The sequence below is a fragment of the Anopheles bellator genome, chromosome 1 (assembly GCF_943735745.2).
Source record: "Anopheles bellator chromosome 1, idAnoBellAS_SP24_06.2, whole genome shotgun sequence".
NCBI lineage: Eukaryota > Metazoa > Arthropoda > Insecta > Diptera > Culicidae > Anopheles > Anopheles bellator.
The window spans coordinates 58,124,728-58,150,588 of NC_071285.1; the positions used below are offsets into that span (position 1 = coordinate 58,124,728).

A 25,861-nucleotide genomic window follows, 5' to 3' on the forward strand; every position below is an offset into this window, starting at 1 on the left:
AAATAATTCTATTTTTGTCTCTTGCTGGATGCTTGCTGAGTGTTTCTATTCGTTTCACATTTGCTTTGCGCTTACATTCCCGGGGTGCCCTTTGGCACAACCCTGGTGCGCGGTTCGCGGTGTATTGCGTGTGAGTAAGCCTGGCCCGATTTACGCTTCCGGTGCGCAGTCAAGGAAAGTAGTCAGCGAGACACGCAAAGCGACGCATGCGACAGCCATTTCACATTAGCAGCACGTTTGGTTTTATTTTCTTACAACTACTACGCGCACACACCGATTAGTCATATTGTTTACTACAGTACCACTCATCTATCCGTTTGTTTTCTGACTTCTTGCTCTTTGCTCCTTCTGCAATCACCAGGATGCAGATTTTTAACAAAACAATTGTGAACAATTTTCTTTTGCGTCGTTGCACACCTCCGTTTGGGTAGCCAGTTTGGGAACCGCACAGTACCAGTTTTTGGGTCGCGTTCATCATCCCTTTGAATCACCAAACCGGTTCGTGTGATGCGCCTGTGTTAATCAAAAGATACTGTCCGGCTGTCCGTCTCGCTTTCCAATCTCTTTTGCCCGGTTAGTGGATTTTGTAAAAAAATATGATCTCCTTTCTTATTTGTGGTAACATTTGTCACCCTTTGTTTTATTTGCTCATCTTGGTTCGAATAAATACTGACCACCCCTACGCGTCTGGTCACAAGTTTGTGGTTCTGCACGGCGTTCCTAGGCTTTCACTGACACCTAGCGGCGCATGCTGCACTTTGGTACATTCGGGTTGTGATGTTGTGTCGTGTCGGGTTTTTTTTATCTCCGTTCATTTGTCAACCATTGCCTATAGGTCTACTAGTAAACGGAAACGGTAAATGGGTAGTAAACGGATACAGTATCTCTTTTGGTGCACTAAGCTGAATTCTTTCTGCGCCGCACAACGTCACCATCACAAATCAGCAGAACAACACCGTAAGGATCTTTTGTGTTGTGACTTTTTGATTTTTACCCTTTCTTATGCTACAATTTACTTAAAGAGACCTATCCCGAGAGACCGCGCTGCCTGCAAGCGCCGAACAAGCAACGAATAGTATCTCGCACAAAGCATCGGAACAGAAGTGGAGGGCTCTATCCCTCCGATATTTCGATTCTGTTGTCTTACAGTGTAATATAGTATTATTTTTACGACGTTTTTATTTCTTTTTGTAGTTAGCTATGCTTTCCCTTAGTTTGCTTTTAATTATCCATCTGTTGTTTGACATTGCGTACGGTTTAGGGATGTTATGTTTCGCATCCACCCATCTCATAAATAGAAATTATAAATATTTTATATATTGGATTCTCTCCCATCGTTCAATCGATTAACTGCCCTTGTTCCGCTTTGTACCTAAACAATCCATGCGGCTATTTTAACTCTACAATTAAACGTATTAAGGCTAGCTGAATTTAGTGTTTGTTTTTCTCTAGCTCTCTGCAATTGGCGTGTAATTTCATGTGATGAGTTCGTAGTTAAATCTGATTTCGTGCGTTGCCGCCAGCGCTTGCGCCCATCCACTGCCTCAATGGGAGATACCGAAGCCACAGTGAGAAGATCTTACAGCCACCACATAAATGCTTGTTTCGAAAAAGGTCTCGCCCCGCGGTTCAAAATTTTATCTATTTTCTAGGCCTCTTTAATAAGCAAGAGAAGCTAACTAAGGTGCAATTGCCTTCGATGATTGCTCTTCGATGGCAGTTTGTTACATTAACAGCTCCACGGCAGGTGCGCACACAGTAGCAGGAGCTACGTGAAAAAGGCGGCACCGGTGAAGCAGAAATCTTATTTTGTTTTCTATACGTGCCCCGCGCGGTCACTCGGCCCACCCTTTTTGTTCACACCAACGAGAGGTGATCGTCAAACGATGAACAAAACCAAAAGTGTTGAACCCAAATTTTCAAACGGTCAAAATCTAAAATTAAGCTTCTAACGAAAGCTACAGCACACCTAGCAGGACAGTCAAAGTGGTAGAAACATCGCATACGGAGCGGGCTGTAGCGGAACACAAACACATTTTGCTAAACGAACAAATGGAACATAGGCTTCGGGTTTGGTGTGTCTCCTCATCCCTTCCACGGGCTGGGTACGGGAAGAGAAGGGAACGAAACCGGAAAAGTAGTAGGCAATCGTGACGACGATCCCGGTAAGGTGTTTGAAGTTTTAAAACAGCCGAGCACGTCGTTTTAGATCGTTACGTTTCCACTGGGGCAAACGGTAGAACTCCGGGCGGGCGCACTGGAGAATCGCTTCAAACTCAACATCCGACAGGTGACGCTGTGAGGAAACGGGGAAAGATCGTTAGCAAGCGGCCAGCAAACGGCGGGCAGAGTACGGGAAGCTTACCTCTAAATTACATCTATCGACATCCGACGGCAGCCGGTAGTTGGTTATTAGCAGTAGATGATAGGGATAGATTTTGGCCGGTTCGTGCACTAGCAACGAATGGGCCATATTGGGCAAGCTGCGGCGCGTTGGTTGCTGGGGATAATGATAGGACAGAGCGCCGGAGTACGTACTGGAGACAGGAATTTCGGCACCCAGAGCACGCCGGTCACCATCGGTTATGGATTCGCCTGAAACTGAAAGAACCACGCGGAGGTTAACCATCTCGCGTCCAGGGGAAAACACTGTTTAACTTACTGTCGCTTTTGCCACAGCTGAACTCCGTACTGTGGGTCTTATCGCCGAGCCCACTGAAGGAGAAATCCTGCCAATGGGGTGTCGAAAGAATAGAATTAGCCTTCGCACTGATTCGCACACAGCACACACAAACACAGAAAGGTGTCGAACGAATATTGAGAAATCGATAGCCAGTACGGAAGTGAGTGTTTTTAAGCATGCACTAGAAAGAAGACCAACAACATTTACCTACGAACATAAGGACTCTTTTCTTATCGATTAAATTATAACACTATTAGCAACATACACTATCTGCTGCAAGCCACGGCTAAGTGTTAGTGCTTCTCTAACAACCGTCAATCCAGCAGTGAGGAGAATATGTGTGAGAACATGTTGGAAATCATAAGAAAAATAAAAGATCACAGCCATTCGGTTAGTCGTCGTTAGTCTCGTTACAACACCGAATCTCCCACACAGCCTCTGGATCGTCTACGTTGTGGCGTGGTGGTAGAACAATAGGAGGCATCCAAAAAACAAAAACTTGGCCCCATTAAAGCAGATGTCAGCAGGTGTATAAACAGAGGCTAAGGGATACAGACCCCGTCGAAGGTGCTTCGCGTGATTTGGCGCTACGACAGCAAACCCAACAACACAAAACCATGCCTTCACCGTGCCAGCATCGCATCGTACAGTAAACTAAACAAAGTATGGCAGTACCAAACACAGTAACATAAAGCCAATTGCGAAAGTCGTATAAAAATAGTAGTCGTATATCAAAATTTTGCTCATCATTTCTCGGACAATAGATCAAATTGAAACACTTCAAATTTTTACAAAGAGAGAGTAACCACAAACGTAATAAAGAATACGTGACAATTTGATTGAACGAAACGGAAAAGGAAATCAAAACAGATGTTTCGTCTACAGTAAAAGCCAGCTTACAGGAACACCGTGAGCAGAACCGGATGCAGCGGAACTGAAGGTATGCGAACGCGGGGCCAAGCCGTAACCCGGTTTAGGTACTTGTCGTAAGGAACTCACCACTGTCGGTGTGTGTGGTTAGTGCAAGGGTGGAATGATGTTGTTAATGTTATTTTGATTTTGTATTATTTGTGGTGCAAATTGCATGTTGTATGTTGTGGGGTTAGTTTTTCGATTTGTTTCAGTTGGTACCAACACAGCACAGATTAATGGTGAGACGTGAGAGCGGCCATCACGGTGAGCCAGTATACCCCCACAAGATGTGTGTGCGTGTCGCAAGCGATGATTTACAGCACCACCAACAACCGGCGGGAATCGAAAATTTCATGGTTCGTTATCCGCCATGAGTGCAGATCAGCCGGACAGAGGGTTATGAGATGGCGAGATTGATGGCGATGGAAGACAGAAACAGAGAGAAAGAGAGAAAGAGAGAGAAAGAGAGCGTTGATTATAGAAATGTAGTTAGACACACATCGACACCGTCACCGTAACAAGGATCGTAGCAATCGCCGTCCACATGACAACGTTGGGATGTTGGGAGGTTAGTTTACTAGCAGACGTGGAGGTCGTGTTTCAGGTTAGAAACAGTTAACCGGGCAAAATGGACGGAACGCAGCTTACAACGAACGGGCAGTTGCGAAGGGGATGGATGGACAAGTATTACTCTTAGCAGGTAGTATTAGGCTCGCCAAACCACCCATTAAAATGCATCTCCTCATTCGCAGAGAGAACACTTACGGAGCTGTAACCGTTTCTAAGTGACGGTGGCAGTGTGGACGTTTTGAATCCATATCCGGGCTTCGGAGGTGACCTGTACGAATGGATGGCTGATGAGGGGGGCCAGGGAGACAGAATTCGAGTATACGAAGCGCAGCCAGAAGAAGAGGCGGGAATGTGCACGGAAATGGCAAGGGAAGAGAGGGGATAAAATATATTCATAAATAAAAAAACCGAAAACACAGAAAAACCCACAAAATCAAACGCGGCACAATGTGCAAGAGGAGGGATAGTGTCACTCAGCGCAAACTAAAATAAAAACGGAAGAGAAACCCGCTCCCTGCCACTTGTCCCTTCATCAAACTCCTGTGGCGGCACACTTGACGATGTTTACAATAGTTTGCACCCTCTGCTGGCATCAATCGCCCGTGGGATCGACCACTACCGCACCTCACCCGTGCCTTCGGTCGGTCGGTTACTTACCATTGTAGCTGGTAGCATTACCGATGGCGCGCCCAACCGAGCCACGGTAGCTGGTCGAGCGGTCGAACTCGTCCTCGCAGAACGGCTTCTGGTGATCGAGGTTACGCGACGGAGACGCTCCGACCGGCGAATCGTAACGCATTCGGTACGTCGGTTCCTTTGCTGCCGACGGGGTGCGCGACGCATTACGTGGGTCCAAATTCTCCTGCTTCCAGTGCTCGTACCGTTTCTTCTCCTGCAGATCCTTCAAAATGACCTTACTCATGCCGGACGATTTCATTTTTCTCAGCTCTTCCTCTTCCCGGTGGTGGCGCCTGAACGATTTGGAAATTGGCGGTGATCATTCTGAGATTTCTTATCACTTGTCACACATTCATACTCACTTATCGGCTAGGTTTTCCTTGTTGTTGGCTTTGTCCACCTCGTCGTCAGACTCAGGTACACCCTTGTACGAGTCGGAGTACCGACGGCGCCGCTCCGGATCCGTGTACGGATAGGGCGGCGCCGGGAAGTCATCCCGCTCGATCTTTGGTTTCTCGCCCGGTGGCGGCTTCTTGGCGGCCGGATAGTGGCTCAGCTCGATCGGTTCCTCATTGTTCATGCCCGGGCTCTTCGGGCGGGGCGTCTCGGACCGTATGCTGTCGACCAGCACCTTCATTGCGCTGCGGCTGCGCGAGTGCGAGCGTGACCCCGCCCCGGACCGAGTGCCGCTGCTCATCGACGAGTACTGCACCGGGCGGTGAAAGTGCGGCGAGACCGGTGCCCGATCGTATGGTTCAATCGGGCGGCGCAGATAGCCCGGCTCCTCCGTCAGGTAGCTATAGGTGTAGATACGAGCAATGTCCTCGTAGCCTTGGTGTTTGTATTCTCTTAAGATTAATCCCGGACTCGTGGTGCGATGGTACTAGGAGAGAAGAAAGCGGACCACCATTAGATATCTTGCCACCTACGACGCAGCACCGGTTTACAACAGATAAAGCTGCACACAGCCAGTCATTAGCAGAGCATTAGCGCGCGGGCGCCACAGCTGCCATTTGTAGCACACTTATCTACTGTACCTCGAACCCGCGAGAAAGGTGGACACAGTTGGTCGGAGGACGCAACGCTTAATAAACTTAAGAAAAAGGACACGAGTCCCGGGATCCACGAATCGAAACTAACCTTTCTATGCGTGTACGGACTATAAACGGAACCATCTACGCTTGGAGTTTGCGAGCGATACGTAAACTGTAAAAAAAGAAAAAATGAAACAAAAGAAAAAGAGGAGCAGGGAAACAAAAGAAAAAGAAGCCGGAAAACAAAAAATGCAAATTATAAAAATGCAACGATGTAAAGAGGGGCACACATTAGCTGTACCAATTGGCGTAACATGAACCATGGATCGTAGGAGAAAGAGTAATAGAGGCTCGGTGTTTGCCGTTCCTACAATCGTTAACGTTACGCCAATCAGCTGCACTACAGATCATGCTTAATGCTAAACTATGTCCCACGGTCAAAATACATTCATTACTGTTTTCGTTGATCAAAAGAGGTAAATTACACGTAAGGGTGGCGTAAGGAAAGCAAAGTTAATGACAAGAATAAGAAACTATTTTGGAGTGCTCATTGCTGCATAAGCATAATCATGCCTGCAGCGCGCAAATGCCACACTTATGGCGCTAGCCGCAGAGCCGCAGTGCAGAGCGCGGGGTCTTACGCCGGGTCTCCTACCTGTATCTCGCTCATTGCACTGGTGCTGGTACGATCGAACTCCGTCTCGGTGTTGAACCCGTTCGTCTCGACCCCATTCAGAAGACCACCGTCGGAGGACGGTCCGGGACCACATCTAGGGTGCCAGATGGCACCACCCTGCAGATACATCTCTTCGCCGTCGCCGAACGGATCGCCACACTTGGTGCACCGGGCACAGGTCGGATGAAAGTGGTGGTTGTCACCGGCCTGCAGCACCTTGCCGCTGATGTACCGATTGCAGTGGGCACACCTGACACCGAACGACTTCTGGAAGTCCTTCTCGCAGTACGGCACACCGTCCTTGCCCATGTACTCACCGTTCAGTGTGGTACCGCAAGCGTTACACCTAGAAATGGGAGGGAAAGACTTCGTTTCAGTTTCAGCTACTACCCGTTGGAGGCAATGGTCGACTTACTTGAAGCACCAGATGTGCCACTGGCGATCGAGAGCAATCAGTGCCTGGCCTTCCTTCAGCTGCTGCCGACAGCCGGCACACTCGTTCGGATCCGGTTGCTTTCCACCGTTCTGGAGCATCTGTTGCTGCTTCTTGACCGTCTCGTGGTGGTGCTGCAGCGTGGCTGCTCTCGTAGGGCTCGAAGTGATCTCCTTGATCGTGCGCTGCTCCTGCTTCTGCTCGATCGCTCGACTATGACTTTTGGGGGAGACCGTTGCCGCGGGACCACCACCGGCAGCCGTGCCGCTAGCGGCCGGTGTCGTGGGTCTTCCGCCACCGCTCACCGGAGGACTCTTGACGCAGCCCTCGCACAGAACCTCTTTGCCAGTATTGGTCACCTTGTGGAAGATCGTTTGATTGGTAAGTATCACATTGCCGCCCCATCGCCGTCCGTCGGCAATCCGAATTCTCTGTTACCTTGCTACCGGATTTGAACGGTTGCTTGCACTTGCTACAGGTGAAGCACTTCTGATGATATGTGTTACCCATCGTGGACACGACCTCGCCCTCCACGTACTGACCGCAGGCGGCACACTTCGTACCGTACAGCTTCTGGTAGTCGGACGTACAGTAGTAGAGGCCATCCTTCGAGAAGAAGCCACCGGTCGCGAGGGATTTGTTGCACTTCGTGCACTGGAAGCAGGTCTTGTGGAAGTAGCGATCCGAGACGCGCAGCACTTCACCCGAGCACTTCTTCTGGCACTTGCTGCACTGAATTTTGCTTTTCCCTATCGGTGATGGACGAAAAGAGAAAAACCAAAAATATTGAAAATTAACAGATTGCGTTCGTTAAACGTTCCCAATTGATTTTACGTTGCGCATCGAGGGCATTCATCAAAAGATTCCGCACGCCTTTCAACCGATCAACTGATTTCGATCGAATGTACGTGCCTAATCATGGGGGAACCCTCTACCGGTTCGCCACCACCGTTGCCGTTATTCTAATCGATTGCAATCTTTGGATCGACTAAGATCATCAACTCCGAGCTGAGCACCTTCCGATTATAACTAGCAATTCCCGGTTTCAGTCAGAGCCGTACGTTGCGGAATGGGCACCACCGGGAGGCAGCGGAGTTAATAATCGATTACCGCCTAATGATGGTGCTCGGGAAAGGAACACACGCCCACATGTACATGTTTGGGCTTACTGCAAAGGTCATATTTCTCAAGGAGGAGTAGCTCAAGGTTTTCTCTTTTTTCACCTTTCACTCATGATCTAGACGTTTACGATCGCTTGTTAGGCGAGTTACTCATCCGCAAAACCCAAAAACGTCGCTGGGTCGTTGTGTGTTGGATGAGTCGTGTTACAATTTATCACAACCACAACCAGCTCGAACCCCTTCTGGGCTTGGTGGGCACCGTTCGCTAAAGGGTTTGTTGTAGCCCGAAGTGGACATTCAAGACTCACCTGTAGGGGGAGCGCAATCGCTGATAACATTGCGCTCACAATGTGTCACACACGCTAAATGGTATTCGAAATGGCCACGGAAGCAAACTAACAAGATGTCCGCCACCAACAGTCCGTCCCCCGGGAGCGGTCCCCCGGTAATGATGGGCAAGATAGCGAAAGACGCACTCGCGATAAGGAGCAGAGCGGTCTACTGTCTTTCTGTGCCACCGCCAGCCCATTCGTTATAGATTTATCTTACACCGTTCACGGGCAGTGCGGTCCTCATTTGCCGTTATCACCTGGTGGGTTGGCATTTGCGGGACCACCCAGCCAACGCCTTCCATTACCACGCTCGGTTTAGGAACTGAGGACGATTCAAGTTCACGAACGTGGCGAGCGAAGGTGCCGCGTGTTGGTGGCCGCGACCGTCTAACGATGTTTTCGCGTTCCTCCCTCGGATAGAGACCTTGACGTTTGAGTAGCACCCCGTTTGACGTGGAGACGTCAAGACGACGGTTTCCAGATGGTGTTAATTGACCTTCACTACCTCCAGTGAAGGGTACTGGCGTTCGAAGCAAAAAAGTATTGGGCGGCAAAACAGACCGCCCTTTTTGTTAGAGATAAGTTCAAACACTCAAACATTACCTTTTGCCGACCTTATCAAACGCCCTGCAAACGAGTTCATTTCTCGACCGGTCTAAGAGTACTTGATGGACCTGAAACTCTATAAACGAACGTGACGACGAACCGTCGCGGCCATCTTAGGTTCACATGGCGAATCGAATGGGATGTCAAAAAACAACACCCATTGCGTGTGTCCTGCCAATCCATCTCACGGAAGAGCCAAGCCTAATTCCCCCGAGGGTATCGGTTTGTCGCAAGGCGTTGTACAAACAAGACACACGCCCGTTCACGAGATTAAAGTGGCACAGCGCCGTACATGAAAACCCCACACGAGCACCACGGTTCGGTTGGAAAAGTCTGGATTCGCCGGTGGTGGTGAGTCGAAAAAGAAATATTCCAATTTAAGCCCAACAGCATGCGCGCCATGATTTCACATTCATTCTATTTCTGGCCATCGTCGTCAGAAAGCGCGAAAACGGCGAAGAAAGATCCTGGCCGATGAGAGCAGCACGCGGGCGCGGTTGCGACACATCGACGCCGGAATTTGTGAATTTAGATTCGCTCTGTTTTCCTTCTAAGAGATAACACAACGACTTGAAGAATCTGTCGAGAAATTAATGATTGTCAAGTGGGTTTAAAATAAAATCCGCCGTGTCCTACGGTACCCGGTAGTGGCGCCAACCGAAAACCACAGCGTGGTCACGTGCAGTGCGCTGCACTTGCCCTATGGTCCATCACCACGCACGGTGCACGGTGCATTGTTACAACTTGGGGTGAACTTTGAAATTCGAATTCGAATTTGATCGACGACCTGGCCCGAGCTATTTCGGTTTGACTTTGGCGTCACGATGGGTCACAAGCGATCGACCGTGTGATCGACACACGCGGAGAGCCAATATCGAACCAAAACCGGTTCGCAATGATCGAAACGGTAAATGATGAAACCGAACCACAGATCAAAACAAAGTCGAACCGTTTAGCAGGATCTCTGCCGGCCACGATGTGAAACCACAACAAACGCGACAACCCGCGGCCACCGGAAAGCGGTGTCGGCGGATCGCTCATGTGAGGCGCGTTTCCTGTTTCCGGCCCAAGCACTCCGTGTGCCTCTCTCCCTCTCTGGTTTGCGGTTTGGAAGTTTGCGGTTGTTCGCACTGCATTTTTATTTAGCGATCAACTGCGCGATCAAGCGGACATTCGTGTCTACATTAGTTCGGGAGAGGTTGGTTGAACGGGCCGACGATTTGTCTATTATTTTGCCTATTGTACGATCCTTCGGTGGTCACTACCGGTTGTACCATGGGATCGTCCCCACTGGGAGAGACTTGTAGCCGTGGATAACGGATCTCTTCGATCTTCCACGGCTTGCCATCGTCTTCCTCGGAGCTTTGGTCGCTAATGTCGTCCACCGTACGGTTGATCATGACATTTCCGGTACGTCCCGAGGGGCCGTCGAGAGGAATGAAGAACACTACTTCGGTCACACTCGACGGGTCTTCATCGGACGTGGATTCGTTTTGCGCTTGCTGTCCGAGGGTGTCCGGCGTACGGCCAAAGACTGGTGGCGTTGCATACTGGTCCCCAGCGGTAGGCTGGAAGCTAATTTTCAAGGGGTTCACGACTTTCGACTGCATCTGCACCGGTTTATACAAGCCGTATTCGTCCGAATCCGCAGAAATCGCCGCGAACACTGCCAACAACAGAACGGCCAAAGGACGAAATAAGGCCATCGTTGTGCGAATCTGTGTCAATGGTCCAATTCTACGATAAAACACTTCTGTATCGGATGGGGATTTGCTGCACTATGAAGCAGTGGCGAAGCGCCGCTATCGGGTTTTATACACGGTTTAGGGTGAAATTTTCAGTACGCGAAGCACACCCTTTAATTTGCAATTACTGAGGGGAATTTTTAATCAAATTAAAATCACATCAAAAACCGCTGACAACGTTGACGACTTCTGACGATTCTCTGGAGGTGCGTGACTCAGAAACCGCCCTTAACAGACGCTAATCGAGAAGCATTTGGCGCGCATCAAAAACACGTTCAAAGTGACACCATCCACTTGGGTGGACGCACAAATTGAGGTCAACGAAAGTAATCGGATCATTTAGCACCACGCTGATGACACATGCGGGACCAGGGGGATCCGATCGGACGGAATGCGATGTAAATGGGCCGCCCGTGACTCATGGCCGATCGCCCTGTGCCTGCGAAGCTCTTGCCATCCTGTTACGAGTGAGTCGTTTTTGTGTGGCCATCTACAGCGCAGGTAATGGTTGTAACAACACCGAACACCGGAGTGAGAAGGTGATCGCCAGCTTCATCGTCGACGATCGTGTTCTCGATCGACACCAAATATGCTGGTGCCGGTTGTGAAAAAGGCAGACTGTCTAGACATGGCAATAGCGAACTGAAGGATAGCAGTCTCACAGGGGGCCCACCGCCATCGGTTGGCAAAATCGGATCATAATCAAGCTCATCGACCGGATAAAGATCAAAGGAGCGACCACATCATCGTCACCGCCAAGCAGTGGAAACGAAACCGCATCTCGTAAAGATTGTTGTAGCACCATTTCTTGATTGAAAAAATCGATATTTGCAGTTCCAATGGCCGCCCATGCCGTCTTCGTTCGTTCCGCGGAAACGGTGTTTTCAAGCGGAACTCTGTTGAAACACAAATTCGATCCAACAAAGCAGGGCTTCCCCAACATAATTGTCCGATGATGATGGTCGTTGTGGTGGTGGTGGTGGTTCGCCGGGAGGATGCAAACTCTATTCGTTTATTTATTTGACCTTTGAAAGAGGTCTTCCGAGCACTTAAACTCCCCACGAGGGTGGATACCATCATCAATGCAGTGCCCGTGGTCCACATTCCCCGCCATTACTGCGCCGGGACAAGCGCTCGGCGAAGGAAGTAAGACAACCTCGACCCGTGTGATCTAATCGGTACTGCACGGAAACACAGGATGAGTGATTTGCTGACTGGAAAAAGCCCGGCACATTTACCCGGCATCCGCCGGCGTGGCCTCATGTCAGACATGCCCACCGGGGGTGTTCCTCCGCCCCGGGCACGTTGTGGGCGCGAGCAAGAAAATGAATTCATTAAACCATGAACAACACAAGCCAACCCCTTCTCTGAAATGGCACCCCCCTCACGAGAAAGAAGGGAGACCAATAGAGAAGGAACGCAAACGACCAATTGTCCCTGTCCGCAACATCGAATTCTGCTCCGCGGCCCCGTTCGGGACGAGTTGACGAATTTCATTATCATAATCAGGGGGTGATGACGGTGACGCTGATGGTTCCATTGCTTTGGGAACGATTGAAGAGTGTTCGAAAGAAAGAAGAGTTCGAATTACGGATCGAAGACAGACCTGATGGCGCACGCGCCAATCAAACCCGAGGCGCGATAATACACAAGAAACAATGGGCATTTGTTTGGGTGATCGAATGGTTGCGCGCGTCATTCGTACCCGTTTTTGGTGGCCATGCGGTGGAAGCCACTTCCTGTCAAGGTATTTAAAAAGAGCGTATACGCGCACAGGTGCGATTACGAGCGAAGTTAATGGTCCCTCTCGGTAGAAATTTCAACTCTAAGGCAACGGTTTGGGGCCCCCCCCCCCGGTGCTTCTCCCGTGGAATATTGGAAACCAGCAATATTGCCTCAGCAAATCGCCTTCATCATGTCACGCTTTCTCACGTTCTCACAGCGCACGTCACGTGGAACTCGTTGCTTCCGTGGCAGCAACTGAGAAAGAACCCAAAACCCGATGTGCGCTCATAGGGAGCAGTCGGTTTTACGATCAAGATTGGGTACCTTGGCCACGGTCGGCGCCATCCCCCGGACCGCGTCTCGTGATGGCATTTTTCGTCCCACCCCGAGCGCCACTATCTAAGATTGGAACAGGAGACCCCTTGCCGTTTCGAAAAAGTCAAAAAGGCTTGCGCCGATGGATAACCCGATAAGCGGCACCACCGAGCCGGAGGATCGGCACACCGTCACGAAAATTGTTCCCCACAATCGCGCGTCGTGACGGAATTCACCGCGCCTTATCACAGTCGGCTAGCCGCGGGTTGTAATCTTTGATGCCACCCGTGTGTTTCTATCGGGCCGCGTTCGAACCGTTCGCCCAGAGCGCAATCCTCCGGGCGGGACCTGATAACACCGAACGGGCGCGCCACTTAAGGACCTTTGATCGCGGACACAGCACGGTACCGCCCGCCGTGAAACATGAGACACGGTTTCTTCATCGATTTTATTTCCCTCTTTTGCCAACTGTACGACTTTTTTTACGACTGTTACGGCCGGTTGGCTGGCGAATGCAATAAAGTGCATCGTTAATGGGGGGCCGCGCACCAAATACGGGTAATACGGGGTAATTTTATGCGATCCTCCCCAAAACGGGTTGCCAATTAAAATATTACCAAACGGTGGGGAATTGGAAGCACCGAAAAACCGATAAACAAACCGCGTAAAGTAACGGCGCGCTCCGTGATTGATTTTAATGCACAAAAGAGAATTAATCGAGACGAATCGATGACTCGTCAATTAACGCGTATCAGTTCTCTTCCTGACGCGCTGCACCGCGATTGCACCGAGTGTTCCATCATTGTATCTTGCAGTTCGTGGTGGAAAAAAGGGCTGGAATGCAGGGACGGAGGCCAGAGATAGCACGTGTAACGGTGCGGCATCTGACCAAATATTGTTGCACATTGTAGTGGCCCCCACACCTGTCCTGTGGTCGCTGCCGTCTGTCTGGCTCGGACAGAACGAACCTAAAGGGACGTGCCGCGCAGTAATGCCGATCACGCGCCCCGCGCGCATCGCAGATGTAAGAAGCCGCCGTTTTCAATTAACACGTGACGCGATGCGCGAACACGAATAGCGGTGGATCGCTGGAATGAATGGCTTGAACGGCGTTTCTACCCGCATACGGGCATTCGTTTCACAAATAAATTAAACACGCTTTGGAAACTACACAAAAACGTTACAATTAGGCCTCTGAGCGGTCCGTTTTTTCCTTTTCTTTCGGGCGCATTTTAAACCGTTTCCAAAACGAATCGAAAAAAAGCAAACACAAATGGAATGCAACCTTGAAGATGACGCCCTTTCAACAACAAAAACATACGCACCGTACAGCCGTAGCCTTTGAGTGGCGTTCGAACGCCAACATGTTCCGTTCCGAAGGCTACCACCATCAGGCGCGCGACAGGCGACTATTATTGAACGGCCGCCCAAAACATCGGCCCAGAGCTCGTGACGCAGCTGATAACGCGACCGAACCAGGGCCACTGGCCCAGAACACACACAGTGGTTGACAAATGACGGCAGCACCGAACCGGCTCCGGCCCACCACCACCACCAGGCGACCTACATACGAGGAGCTCTGACAATGTTCAGTCATCCATTTTTTTTTTGGTCCGCGAATCGAAACGAGAACGCGAAATCGAAAACGGGCGTGTGGAGCGGTGCCGCAGCATTCCGGTTTTGAGGTGGGCAGGCGGCAGAGAGGCCGGTGGCCGACCGGCTGGTCTGTGATCGATTGCGTCATCGTGTCGCGCCGAGAGCTGCTGGTGGGACACTTGGGCGAGTTCACTTTTTCCGGATTCCATTTTGGGGTTCTCTCACGCCACGCAACAAACCCGGGGCCGGCCGGATACGGGTGTAAGGCGATACTCGACGGAAGAAAGTGAGGCAATCGATTGTAATCCACGCGTCGTAGCGCCATTAAGGGCACCGGTCCATGAGGCGACGGCAAATAAATTTCCGGTACACATTTCCCATCCGGGGGTTGTGTCTCCGGGCTGTATTGCTTCACTGAAATGCTTATCTTTCTGACCGGCCCAGGCCAGGTCCTATTTTTATTCGCACAGAACTAGCCGAGTTTGGGGTCTAAATCGGAACCCCTTATCGGTTTCTCAGCAATAGGCTTTTTTTCGTTTATTAGCCACGAAAACAGTTGCCGAGTGAAAAGAACAATATATTTGTGGCTGAATATAACGAGAAGCATGTCTATGCCGGAGTATCGTTAACATGTTAACCTCCTTCACAGGCCATTATAGGCATGCGATTAATGTGATCCAGAGACCGGGGCCGGAATGGTTTCGACATTAATTTGCAAAGCGCAACCCAGAAAGCTCTCGTCCCGCGCGCGCCTCTTTGCGTTGACACAACAATCGATCGCACACGTTGTAGATCAAACACAGGCGATCGTGTGCGCGGCAGACGAGACCCGCCAACGTGTCACGTATCCGGCACGGCCCGTCGTGTCGCTGTGATGTACGTCGATGGGTGGGCAAAAATAGAGAGACAAGCTGTTAGGTTGATTAACACTCCACGAGACCAGAATCGCTAATCGAAGTACGGAGAGAGAGATCGTGCTTCTAGAGCATCCTTCTAGAGGGTTTCCAGGATGAGGGAAAACAAACCAACAGGCGTTCCCGTTCCCGTGGCCGCGGTTAAACGACGACCCCCATCGTATCGGGGGCCTATCGTTTAATTCAATTATACAGCCCTGAACCAAATTCCACAGCCGTTGACGATCGTCCAGCTCGACGAGGGGCTCATCAAAACCCACGTCCCTGTGTGTGTTTGGGCGTTGTTTTTTTGAACATTGTTTAGATGAACGATGCCGATGCTGGGTTGGCCTGGTTGGGCGGGTAAGCAAGGTTCCACGCGGGAGCACGCAAATGTATTCACATTTTAGCATTTAACGGCGCACGCTCGCGAATGTAACTCGGATACAGTTTTACTTTATAAACAGACCGCGTATCGTATGCACATCCTATGGGCGGCGATAAAGCGTTCGCTCGTTAAGATCGTCAAGATGCACCATTGATCCCAATAAAACGCGCGATGGATTACATAAACATTTCATTGACCGTCTGCTTGACCGCAGCGTCATTCGAAACCGAGGACTGCCGAAATATTATCAAAATCAATCTATCGGTCAAAAGGTTCACCACCAGTCGGTTTGTCACCAGTCGATGTGTCCGGGCGGGGAAGACCTAAAAACGCACCATCGGGCCACGTCTTTAGCACGCTCGCTGAAGTGAAGCAATTGAAACCATACGCAAACAACGGCCGTGTCTTGGTCGTCGTGCTGGGGTGTCTTCGTTCTGCCCTATCTCGCGCGTTGCTCCATCCGCTTGGCTCGCCTGTCAAGGGGCGAGAACTCGAAAACAGAAACCCATGTGTTCCGTCCGAAAAAGAACCTGACACTGTACGAAGCATTTCGTTTCACAGGAGATGCGCTCCCCCGGCTCGTTGGCTCGGCTTTCCACCATTCCAATTTCGGGGCGTTTGGTGTGGTTTAGTTTTAGTACCATCGAACGCTAAAATAGCACCATAATTCAAATATTCACACCGCGCTTCAGTTCACGACGGTTCAAGGCACGACCGCCCCTGGCGATGATCGTGAAAAATTTCGACCATCCCCGTCCGGGGTGATGAATGTTTCAAAAATGCGCAGCCGGAAGAAAATAAACATCGTAACAGCGCGGGAGATTTGATGTAGAAATTCACTGAATTCTTCTAAATTGGATTACTCCATAACCGAAACGGGCAACGAAATAGAATATTGGGAGCGCAATATTGGAATTGGTTTCGTTCAGCGATTCGCTCCGTCACCACGCGGACGGAAGTTCACGCAACCACCGGAAGGCGCATTTTACCGAATCAACCACGATTGTCATCGGGCCGTGAAAGACCGCACGCGGTCACACCACCAGCGAGAGAGAGAGAGATCCCCGTTTTGTGTCTTATTTAACTGATCCGCACCGCACCGGCGAGTCATTAGCTGGGGGGGAACCCGGGATGAAGTGTGACGACCCCCGCATAAAATAACCTCCTCTTACCGGCGTGGTTTTATCTAATTTACGAGCCCACAACCCACAGCCCGACCGCAGCGCCACTCTGACCTCCAGAAGCGCTGGCGGCGATCGATTGTGTTGGTTCTGGTTCATTTCTTACGCGGGCACGCGATTGCACCATATTGTTGTTGGCGCACAGAAGCGAAAATAAAAATGCAATCGCTGTGGGCGATCGTGCGCGATCGCAACATCCTCCCCCACGAATTTAGCTCCACAGCCAACGACGACGGACAGACCCACCCAAGCGCATCCCAGCCAACCAGCCGCCACTCCAGTGGATGCGCTTGAAACCCCTCACTTTGCCGGTTTGTGATGGGATTTAATTGGGATCTCTGACAACACACCATGAAGGCGACCTTAAAGCAGAAATTAAATTAAATACTTCGCGCCAAAACCGCGTGAGCTTTAGTATGAAAATAAAACCCTCGTGCGGCGAGGGTCGTAAAACCCGGAGCCACTTGTGCCCGCTCCACAATCCAAATGACGTCAAAAACGGGGCTCCAACCCGTAAAGATCCGCATAAAACGCGTAATGCCGTTCCAGTTTCGCGGTTCATTTTCGGTGACCTGTCGCGTGCTTAATTGTGCAAAAAAGAAGAAAAACGAACCACCGAGAGAGTGTGTTCTCGGAGCCCCGTTTATTGTTGAGTTGTAGTTCCCTTGCAGCACAACCCAGTACAGCGCCCCATCGCCGCCTCTGATGTGGCGTCCTCGACCGAAAGTGATGTAACCAAATCAAATATTAACCCCCGATGACATCATCGCTATTATAAACGGCGAAACGAGCCGCATCGAGCGCGTCGCGAAATGCGCGATTCTGATTATCTCATCGAAGTTGCACGAGGCTGCAACACCACAACACGACCACACCAGTACACACGAGATCCTCCACTACACAGCGGCGATCATAGTAACAAGTGATCGCAACGCTGAGAGAAAGAGAGCGAGCGAAGTGTTGTTGTTGACATGTGAACCAACCGCTCAGCCGCACGATTCTTTTTACTTTCGTTCCTTTCGTTACCTTCTTGATTGCAGTTGCGATAAGACCGACCCCGACAGGCGCCCTGTGAGTCGCGAGAACATGTCGCACATGCATGCATTTCGCGGTAGTCAGCAGCATTGTTCTCGGCCGCTTGTTTCTTCACGGCAGCGCATCGATCCATCACATAACATCACCTCCGTCCGAAAAAAGTCAGTGACAAGACACCTACAACGGTGGTGGTCAAATTCGTTTTCGGACGGATGCTTCGGAGTAGGCTTTGTGAAGGTTACATTTTTAACCCCTCCCAGCATAGCAAATTTGCATAAGTAATTCTCGAGCCAATGAGCGACGATCATCTCTACCTCTTACCCGTGTTGGACGGTTTTAACCTGCAACGAAGTAGGCTTCTTGAAGTTTCTCATACTTCACCGAAAAAAACGGTCTCCCCTTGGGCAGTGGCCACGGCTCGAGTGTTTGCACAAACCTACTTCGCGCAGAAAACATCGATCATTAGTTTCCTCCGACTCAACAGCGTGCTCTCCCCCCCAAAGGTGGCCACGGTTGGTTGGGGTGATGACCTCCATCGGTGGTGGTCGGGCCGGGATGGGTTTATGATGGATGAGCATGATAATGGGGAAGGCCGAAAACGCTACGCAAACTCGGAGCATCGGCTCGGCACCAACCAATACACCACCAAAAACTAATGTCGTACGGTCGCAGCAGCGTCAAAATCTCACAACCAAAGTTGGAGTCAGCGTCGGCGACGGCTGCTTTCAGGTGCTCTTATCACCTTGACCGCAGTGTGGCAGCAGTAACCCACTCCAACCGGTCGCAGTAACCTGTTTGCCGTGTGAACCGTTTCGGGTGGTGAATGTCTCCAGCACGCGCGCCCATTAATGTCACCCGTATCTTACGAAACGGTCGAAATGTCACACCAGTGTTTACCAACAAACATACGGCCGATGGGGAGATCAAGAAAAATATTTATCCATCGTTCAATCGTCTCGAGTTATTAGCGTAAGAACATGAATTTGCAGTCTCCATCGATTTTTTATTTAAATGTTATAAAAAAACCTCGAAAGGGGCAAACAGGACTAGTGCACGCATAACCTCCTTTCACCAAACGGTTTGATTTGCACAAGGCCAGGCCGGGAAAGTCACTAGCCGTAGTTTAGATAACCGAAACCTGTGGAGGGCCGGGTTGGCAACAAACTTGCCCGGCAAATTAACGTGGCCCGGATTCCATGTCGCGTGTATACCTTGCGCTGGTGTTCATTACAGCTATGGGACCAGTCACGTTACATCAATGGCTCAACTTTCGGTTCTACATGCAATCACACGGTTTTATGACGAAAAGGGCCGTCTGTATGAAACGGTATGCGAGTGGCAGTAAATGGCGTGAAACAGCACATAAATTAGCCTGGTTTGGAGAAAATAGCCAGTACTAAGTATGTTGCACATAAAAGTCAACATAACAACAGTGATGATGTCAACCAACAATAGACTGCCCTAAATTAAACGTGCTCTCGTCTGCACACCTTGCCTGTTGTATCAATTGGACCCTAACATATTGTGTTCCCTTTCAAATCGATGCGCTTACGACGTTTTTACTACCTCACACGGACAATCATCTCCGCGGCCATTAACGGAATGAAGAAAACCTTCCGCGACGCCACGCAAAAACCGGAAGACAGACGAACAACGGGCATCTCTGTCGTAAAAGAAATTTTACACCGTAAAGGTTCGCATCCGCTGGCGGCGGCCCCCGCTGCCGGGTTGCCGGGCAAAATTGATTCCTTCCCAAAGAAAGATGACTGGAAAAGGAACGAATGGGAGTTTCGTTTCGCTTCTCCGCTGATTTCGGCCACCGCGGGCATCCGAACACCGACGGGTGCAAGAACGGAACGGAAAGCCGGTGGCAAAGGGCCGGGCCGGGTTCACGAAACTAACTTCACGTTTCATCTAAGCAGCGCGGCACTGGGACCACAAACTGGAGTTCCGGGCTGTCCGGGACACATTCCGGTCTACCGTTAACGAGCTTCAATTAAAGAGAAACCACAGCCATTGAAGCAATAACGGACCCCCGGGCCGCCGATCCCACTCTTTCGGGGGACCGAAACTGGTGGGTTGGGATCGATATGGGGTGGAGCGGAAATGGGAGCGAAAAAGTCATTAGTTACTCGGTGCAAAGTGCAACTTACGCAGCGATGAGATCATCTCAAGCAATCCGGGACACGGAAAGTGGGAAAACGGGAGGGCTCACAAACCGAAAGGGTCATCGTCAACTCTGTGTCTCTGCCCCGGCATCCGAGGCGGGACGGGGCTGATGCGGGGCCAGAGCACAGACAGCTGTCTAACGGCTCTTTTCTCAGGTTGGACTCAGTCTCCGATGGGGTTTTTTTTCCCCAAACCATCCATCTCATCACGACGTCGGTCCAAGTGCCCTCCTTTCTGATATGTGCACCCTCCGCTCGCCGCGTGTAAAAACGCGTGGTGATGGGGGCCCGTGGCCATCGTTCCCCTCACACAAAACCTGTGCGCCCTTATTTTCTGCTTTCCCGCACGGGTATGCTTTTAAATTTTCGAAGGGCCATCAAGCACACACGTGCAGATCTCTAGCACCGGGAGCACCATTAATCGTTGGGGCCGCGTGCCCGCTCCAAGATTTATATCTCGGAGCGGTCATAAGAAGCAACGCCAAGATGCGGCCAGCAACATTGTATGCGATTTCCTCGTACGGAGCCGGCAGCGGCAAGTGTGTGCCCGCGGGTTCTTCTTCGTAAGGTCCGGCAGATGGAAGATTAGGGGTGTTGGAAGTAATTATAACATTAAATCAATCCACTAATTCCTTCGCACACCAACCCAACGAGGGCCTCCGTTCGATTTTTTTCTTCATATCCCATACCCCATGCTTTCTAATTTTCACACAAAAATCCTGCCATAAAAAGCGGCGCCAACGTGATGGAAAACTAAAAAATCTCCCACCGCGCGTGGCAGCAAGCCATGCGTGAAGAAGACACAGCGCGCTGGTAAAACACAAAATTTAACATTTTTACATTGGGTAAACAGAACCCCCGGCGAAAAAAGCGACGATGATGGCGAGGAAAGCGGGGAAAGCTGTCCCCACCGGTCATTGACGTACAAATTGCACTGACAGAGTAGTGGTAAATTTAGGTCCGTAAAAAGTAGGTGAAAATGTGCAGCGCCGTCGCGCGTGCTACGTTTTTTCGTCAATGTATGTAAAAGCATAAATTTTTTTTTGGGGCAGTCCAAGGGAGGCGAATAATGTTTCCGCCAAACACACATCAAAGATGGCGTGAGGAGGGTGGGGAAGGAAATACGCTCGCTCTCACCGCCAGCTGACGTTTAGTGACAAACTCCATCAATCAACATCATCGCTCGCCGCGCCGTCGGGTTTTGTTTTAACGGTGATCGTGGGGAAGGATCACGTGCTTTCCACCGTGGGAGCGTGGAGGGTCATGCTGTGGCGGCGGGGGTCGGTGGAAATGTTTGTTTATTATGCTCTATTTATTGTGTTACACTATGGAGTGGCACTTTTTTATACACTGTCGGCGCACGAATTGGGGGACGAGTTTTGAATGGCGATTAAAAAAAGGCCCTCATATGCATATTTTTTTCTTGCCTGAATGCGCAATCTTTGGTCAAATTTCTTTCCAAATTGCCTCACCGCGCACACCGTACGCGTCATTTGATACGCGGTGGGCGTTTTTTTTTCGATAAACAAAACAAACATTGGCCTGGCCACCCGCCCGATCTGGGTCAATTGAACGTGATAGCACCGTTACCGTTTTACGATCCCCATTGAAGGTTGTTCTATGAAGCACCGGAACGAAGCAAGAGCTCGTTTTAATTAAAGAACTACCTTTTTTTAAACGGACTGCTTACAGAAAGGGCTCAATCTTCTATCGGGGGCAAGGTTTCGAGGATCATTTCCCGGGCCTTGAGAAGTATTCTCCGCTACTAATTGAAAAACCATTTCGAAGTGCATCCGGCAAAGACACCGGCGGAATGTGAGACTCACATCGCCGTCGAAGGGCTAATGAACTTTCAAACATCATCTTCATCGTCCGCTGATCGCGGACGCCGGGGAGCGTTGGATTACTGCTGAGACACTGACGACGGTGCCACGGGGGCCCTATCTTCGGAACCTGCCCTAGTTGTCTGTTGATTATTATTACAGCCCCGAAGAAAGTCAACAATCAACCGCATGGCTGCTACGGGCGAGAGAGACGTGGGCCCTGAAAGGGCCTCTTCAAGGGACGCGTAGCTGTCGGCGTCGCCCGCTTGATGTTCGTTTACGCACTTGTGATTGGGTTGGAGATTCCGATACGAAACCCCGGCCGGAGAGGAACAGGTCTTTCCGCCCCGGAGGGCATACCCAACCGGACACCGGCTCGGTGGCGCGTCCGGTTAATGAGGGGCTTCTGTCTGTGCGTCTGGTGCTGGCCACCGGTGGGAGCTGCATTCCGATGGGAAAATTGCATCACCCCGGGAGCAGCAAGTGCTTCCCTTCACATTTTCGCTTTCTGTGGCTTCTGCTTTCCTGTTTTTCTTTTTATTTTGCTTTCTGCCATCCCCAGTGACAGCTGTCACTGTGCTCCGGTGCAGCTGCGTCCCCCGGCGGACCGGCGGGTCCATGTATTTTGACGATGCGCGCACACAGAGGACATCACACGATCGTTGATCTCACATCATCGTCTATTTTCGATCGCACGCTCCTCACGCGGCTAGGCCCCACACCGCGGCGCGATCGACGTCGATGACGATGATGATGATGGCGATGTTGTATATGTTTGTTTGTCGTTAAAATGCTAAATAAATCCACTATCGGACCATCGTTACTCGGCGGCGGGGCTACAACGGGAGTTTAACAAAAAGAAGAAGGACCGTTTCCGTAGTCCATTTCGCAACGAGAGGCGCGAGAACGAACGAGAAACTGGCCGCAAGAATCGCTATTTAAGTGACGTCAAGTTTTAGTAGAGCCAGTTGATGATGGTGCTTCGCGTGCACCTCGGAACCCGCTAGATGGAGGATAATCGGTTGCATCCTGTGGATCGCGTCCGTCCGCGTCAGTCTATGCATACTTGCGGCCGTTGTTTATGCGGTGGCTTTGGGGTGGATTTCGTCGTGATTTTGTGAACGCCAATTTTTTCGTTTACTTTACGGATGCTTCATTTTGCACAACCCCCTTTCGTTGGGACCACTTGGTCGGGCGGATCTCGTTAAGCTTGCGCGAGACAGAAGAAGATAGGGAAGTTCGCTCGGCCCACGATAAGATTAGCGATGTCGAACAAATTTCTGTGGCCCGACTAAGCGTGACCGGTAGTACGATAATTTTATCTGTTAATTTTTGCAACCCCGTCTTGTGTCGCATTATTTTTAAACTCTTTGCTGGATCGAACTGCCTTACACGGGTGCCCCTAGCGGTGTGAATTATTATTATCCATTTATTTAGGCCCAGACATCCGGGAACCGACCGAGCGAAGGGCTGAAGCCAACTTTAGTGAGTAGCCGCTTCCGGGTATTAATATTCAGACACGTACTTCAACGCCCCTCGCAGTAAGGTGTACATGGCCGTGAGAGGAGTTCTATGTCCGATGCAACTCCCGGCGGTCGGGACCCAGGGAACCGTAGAAAAAATCGATCCAAACCGAACCTACTGCGCGCACCGTCCTCCCACTGACACCCCTCTCTTGCAATTCGGCGGCCAGTCTGGACTGGTCCCAACGATATAAAACCAATTTTGAGTGAGAAACTCTAGAGTGAGGCAAAGAGAGAGAAAACCGATTCACGGTTGTGATGGGAACGGAAAGCTCTCAGCGGCACGCTATAAACTCTCGGGTTCGTGGAAAGGAAAATTTCTTCGCGCTTTCCATCATCACATATCCACAGAGGCTTAGGCACGGCACGGAGCAGGCTTCGTCCAGATTCCACCGCCGCCGGGTTGAATGATGTTTTGGGAAGAGAAATATTCTCTCAACCGCACTCACCACTCTGCCATGCACGCACGCACGCACTATTTATAATTAGAATCCCCGCCGCCCGGAGGACAACGCCCCAAAAATAACACACAATTTTATAGACTGCTACTGCCCGTGTCCGTGTGCGTATTTTGTTGGCATTCCGGGGACGATGCAAACGGAAAGTCGGAAAGTCATGGCAGTCGCCTCGGCCGGCGCGAGCATTTGCAGTCTGGCTTCTGGTCTGATCAGGAGGAGGCAACTTCACACCAATACACACGCAGACCACAATGTCCTGTGGCAGGACATTTCTTTCTACGCAGCCCATGTTCGGGGTCGACTCTGTCCTGATTCTGACCTTTCGCCAGGAGTGTTGCGCGGCCTCACGAGACACCGTGGTACCACGAGGAAAGAGACAGGGCGACATACCCTCGCGACTGACAGAAACAGCGAACCAGATTCACCCTTCTGTGCTAGCGAACCGGCTTTTTCCGTTTTCCCGTTTCCCAGTCGAGAAGAAAAACAGCTCTCTCGCTCTCTTCTCACAAAAGAATCTTTCCCGGCGGCGCGACGACGACTACACATACAATGGAAAGGCGACGACATTTTCACGCACGCCGCCGTGTGGTGCATTTTCATTTTCTCATTCTTTCGTTCCTCCGCCGAAGAGAGGAAAATGCGGCCCCTTTTTGTTATTTTCAAATACCAATCCACCGCCACCACCTTTCCACCCAGGGGGTTGGTTGGCCTTTTCCCTCCGATGCCGTAGGATTTTGCACCCCAGAGCGATTCGTCCGCCGTTGTGGTGGTGAGCGTGAGTCTTTTTCTATTGCTCTTTCCGCTTCTCCACCACCACCGTTGGCAAAACCCAAACTCAGCGAAACTTACCCATCGTGGTTGATTTTCTTCTGCAGTCTCTCTTTCTTTCTTTCGCTCTTTCTCTCTGTCTTCCTTATTGCGACTACTCTCCTCCGCGGAATGGACTTCCGTTATTTCCCGGTACCGTTCGGTGCGAGATATTTCCCCAAATATGTGGTTGAGTTTTTCGCCTCCTCTTTTCGGTGTGCCGTAAATCGGCGGCTGCTTGGATTTCGAGTGGATCCCGCCGGGTTCGAGTTTGCGAGGCGACAATTATTTCGCCGTTCTCTTTACTCTTCCCTCGCCTACTGTGGATGTCAAATTTTATGCAGCACCGCGAAAAAAAACGCGAAACGCCGCGCACTCTACTTTTTCTACTTTCTGCACTTTCTTCACTTGTTCTCCGACTTCGGCACCGTGTGTGGGTCGTCCCCTCGCGAATCGATCCGGGTTCCGGGGCGTCAAAGCGAAGCGGAAGGATATTTGCGTTTCACTTGCAATTCAAAATCGGCTGCGAATTCTACCATGGGTTGCTAGCCAATTTCACGCTGGTTCCGATTTTGCACTTTTTCCAACGCTCCTGATTCACAGCACAATCCGATTCACCACCCTAATTTATAGCACGACGAGCATCACAGAGCGTGCCGCTCTCGCGTGCCTCTTTTGCGCACGCCAAACGACGGCCGCACGCACGCCGGGTCAACGCAGTGGCGGCGTGGTTGGTAGGAAAAGGGGAAACGATTTTTCTTCGTCGCCGAAAAGCTGCTTCGTTTTCCGCAAACACCCGGATGTTGAGAAAAAACACGACACTCTAATTACTCGAGAACGAACGCAATTGAAACTCGGACGATAGCGCGACGGTTGGGACTCACTTTTACGCAACGGGTAAATTATAAAGCAGTCCGCATAACTATGCGCGCACACTTGGCGGCACACGCAAATGAACACTTGTGGCCGGAAAATCAGTTGAACGTCTTTGAAACTCGACGACGAAGATAATAACGATTCTTGGCGACCGCTCCGTACACACCACGCACAGACGGAGTACGAGACGTCCACACACAGCAAACAACTAAACCGTTCTAATTGGAATTGGAATCCTCGCTTTTGACAGACAGGCACCATCCACCAGCTCTTGACAGCTGCG

At 50.7% G+C, this 25,861-nt stretch overlaps 1 protein-coding gene across 2 annotated transcripts; it reads right to left on the minus strand.

Annotated features, from left to right (window-relative positions):
* Positions 1-25,436, minus strand: LOC131216834 (actin-binding LIM protein 2). Of its 2 annotated transcripts, XM_058211419.1 has the most exons (11): positions 24,745-25,436; positions 7,425-7,735; positions 6,969-7,345; positions 6,533-6,899; positions 5,984-6,049; positions 5,206-5,726; positions 4,823-5,136; positions 4,361-4,449; positions 2,663-2,729; positions 2,366-2,601; positions 1-2,296 (listed from the first exon to the last, which is right to left on the minus strand). In XM_058211419.1, exons 1-11 carry the CDS (start codon positions 24,746-24,748, stop codon positions 2,183-2,185), a joined length of 2,466 nt encoding a protein of 821 aa, XP_058067402.1. In that variant the 5' UTR covers positions 24,749-25,436; the 3' UTR covers positions 1-2,182. The 2 variants fall into 2 exon arrangements, with proteins under 2 accessions (XP_058067402.1, XP_058067403.1); XM_058211420.1 differs by lacking the exon at positions 5,984-6,049.
* Positions 25,437-25,861: the final 425 nt, after the last annotated feature.

Excerpts from the sequence above, each read along its gene's own strand:
- LOC131216834 (XM_058211419.1), bottom strand. Across the intron at positions 7,346-7,424 it reads CGTTCAAATCCGGTAGCAAG|GTGACCAATACTGGCAAAGA; the intron begins GTAACAGAGAAT and ends ATCTTCCACAAG. Across the intron at positions 5,137-5,205 it reads AAGGAAAACCTAGCCGATAA|GCGCCACCACCGGGAAGAGG; the intron begins GTGAGTATGAAT and ends CAAATCGTTCAG.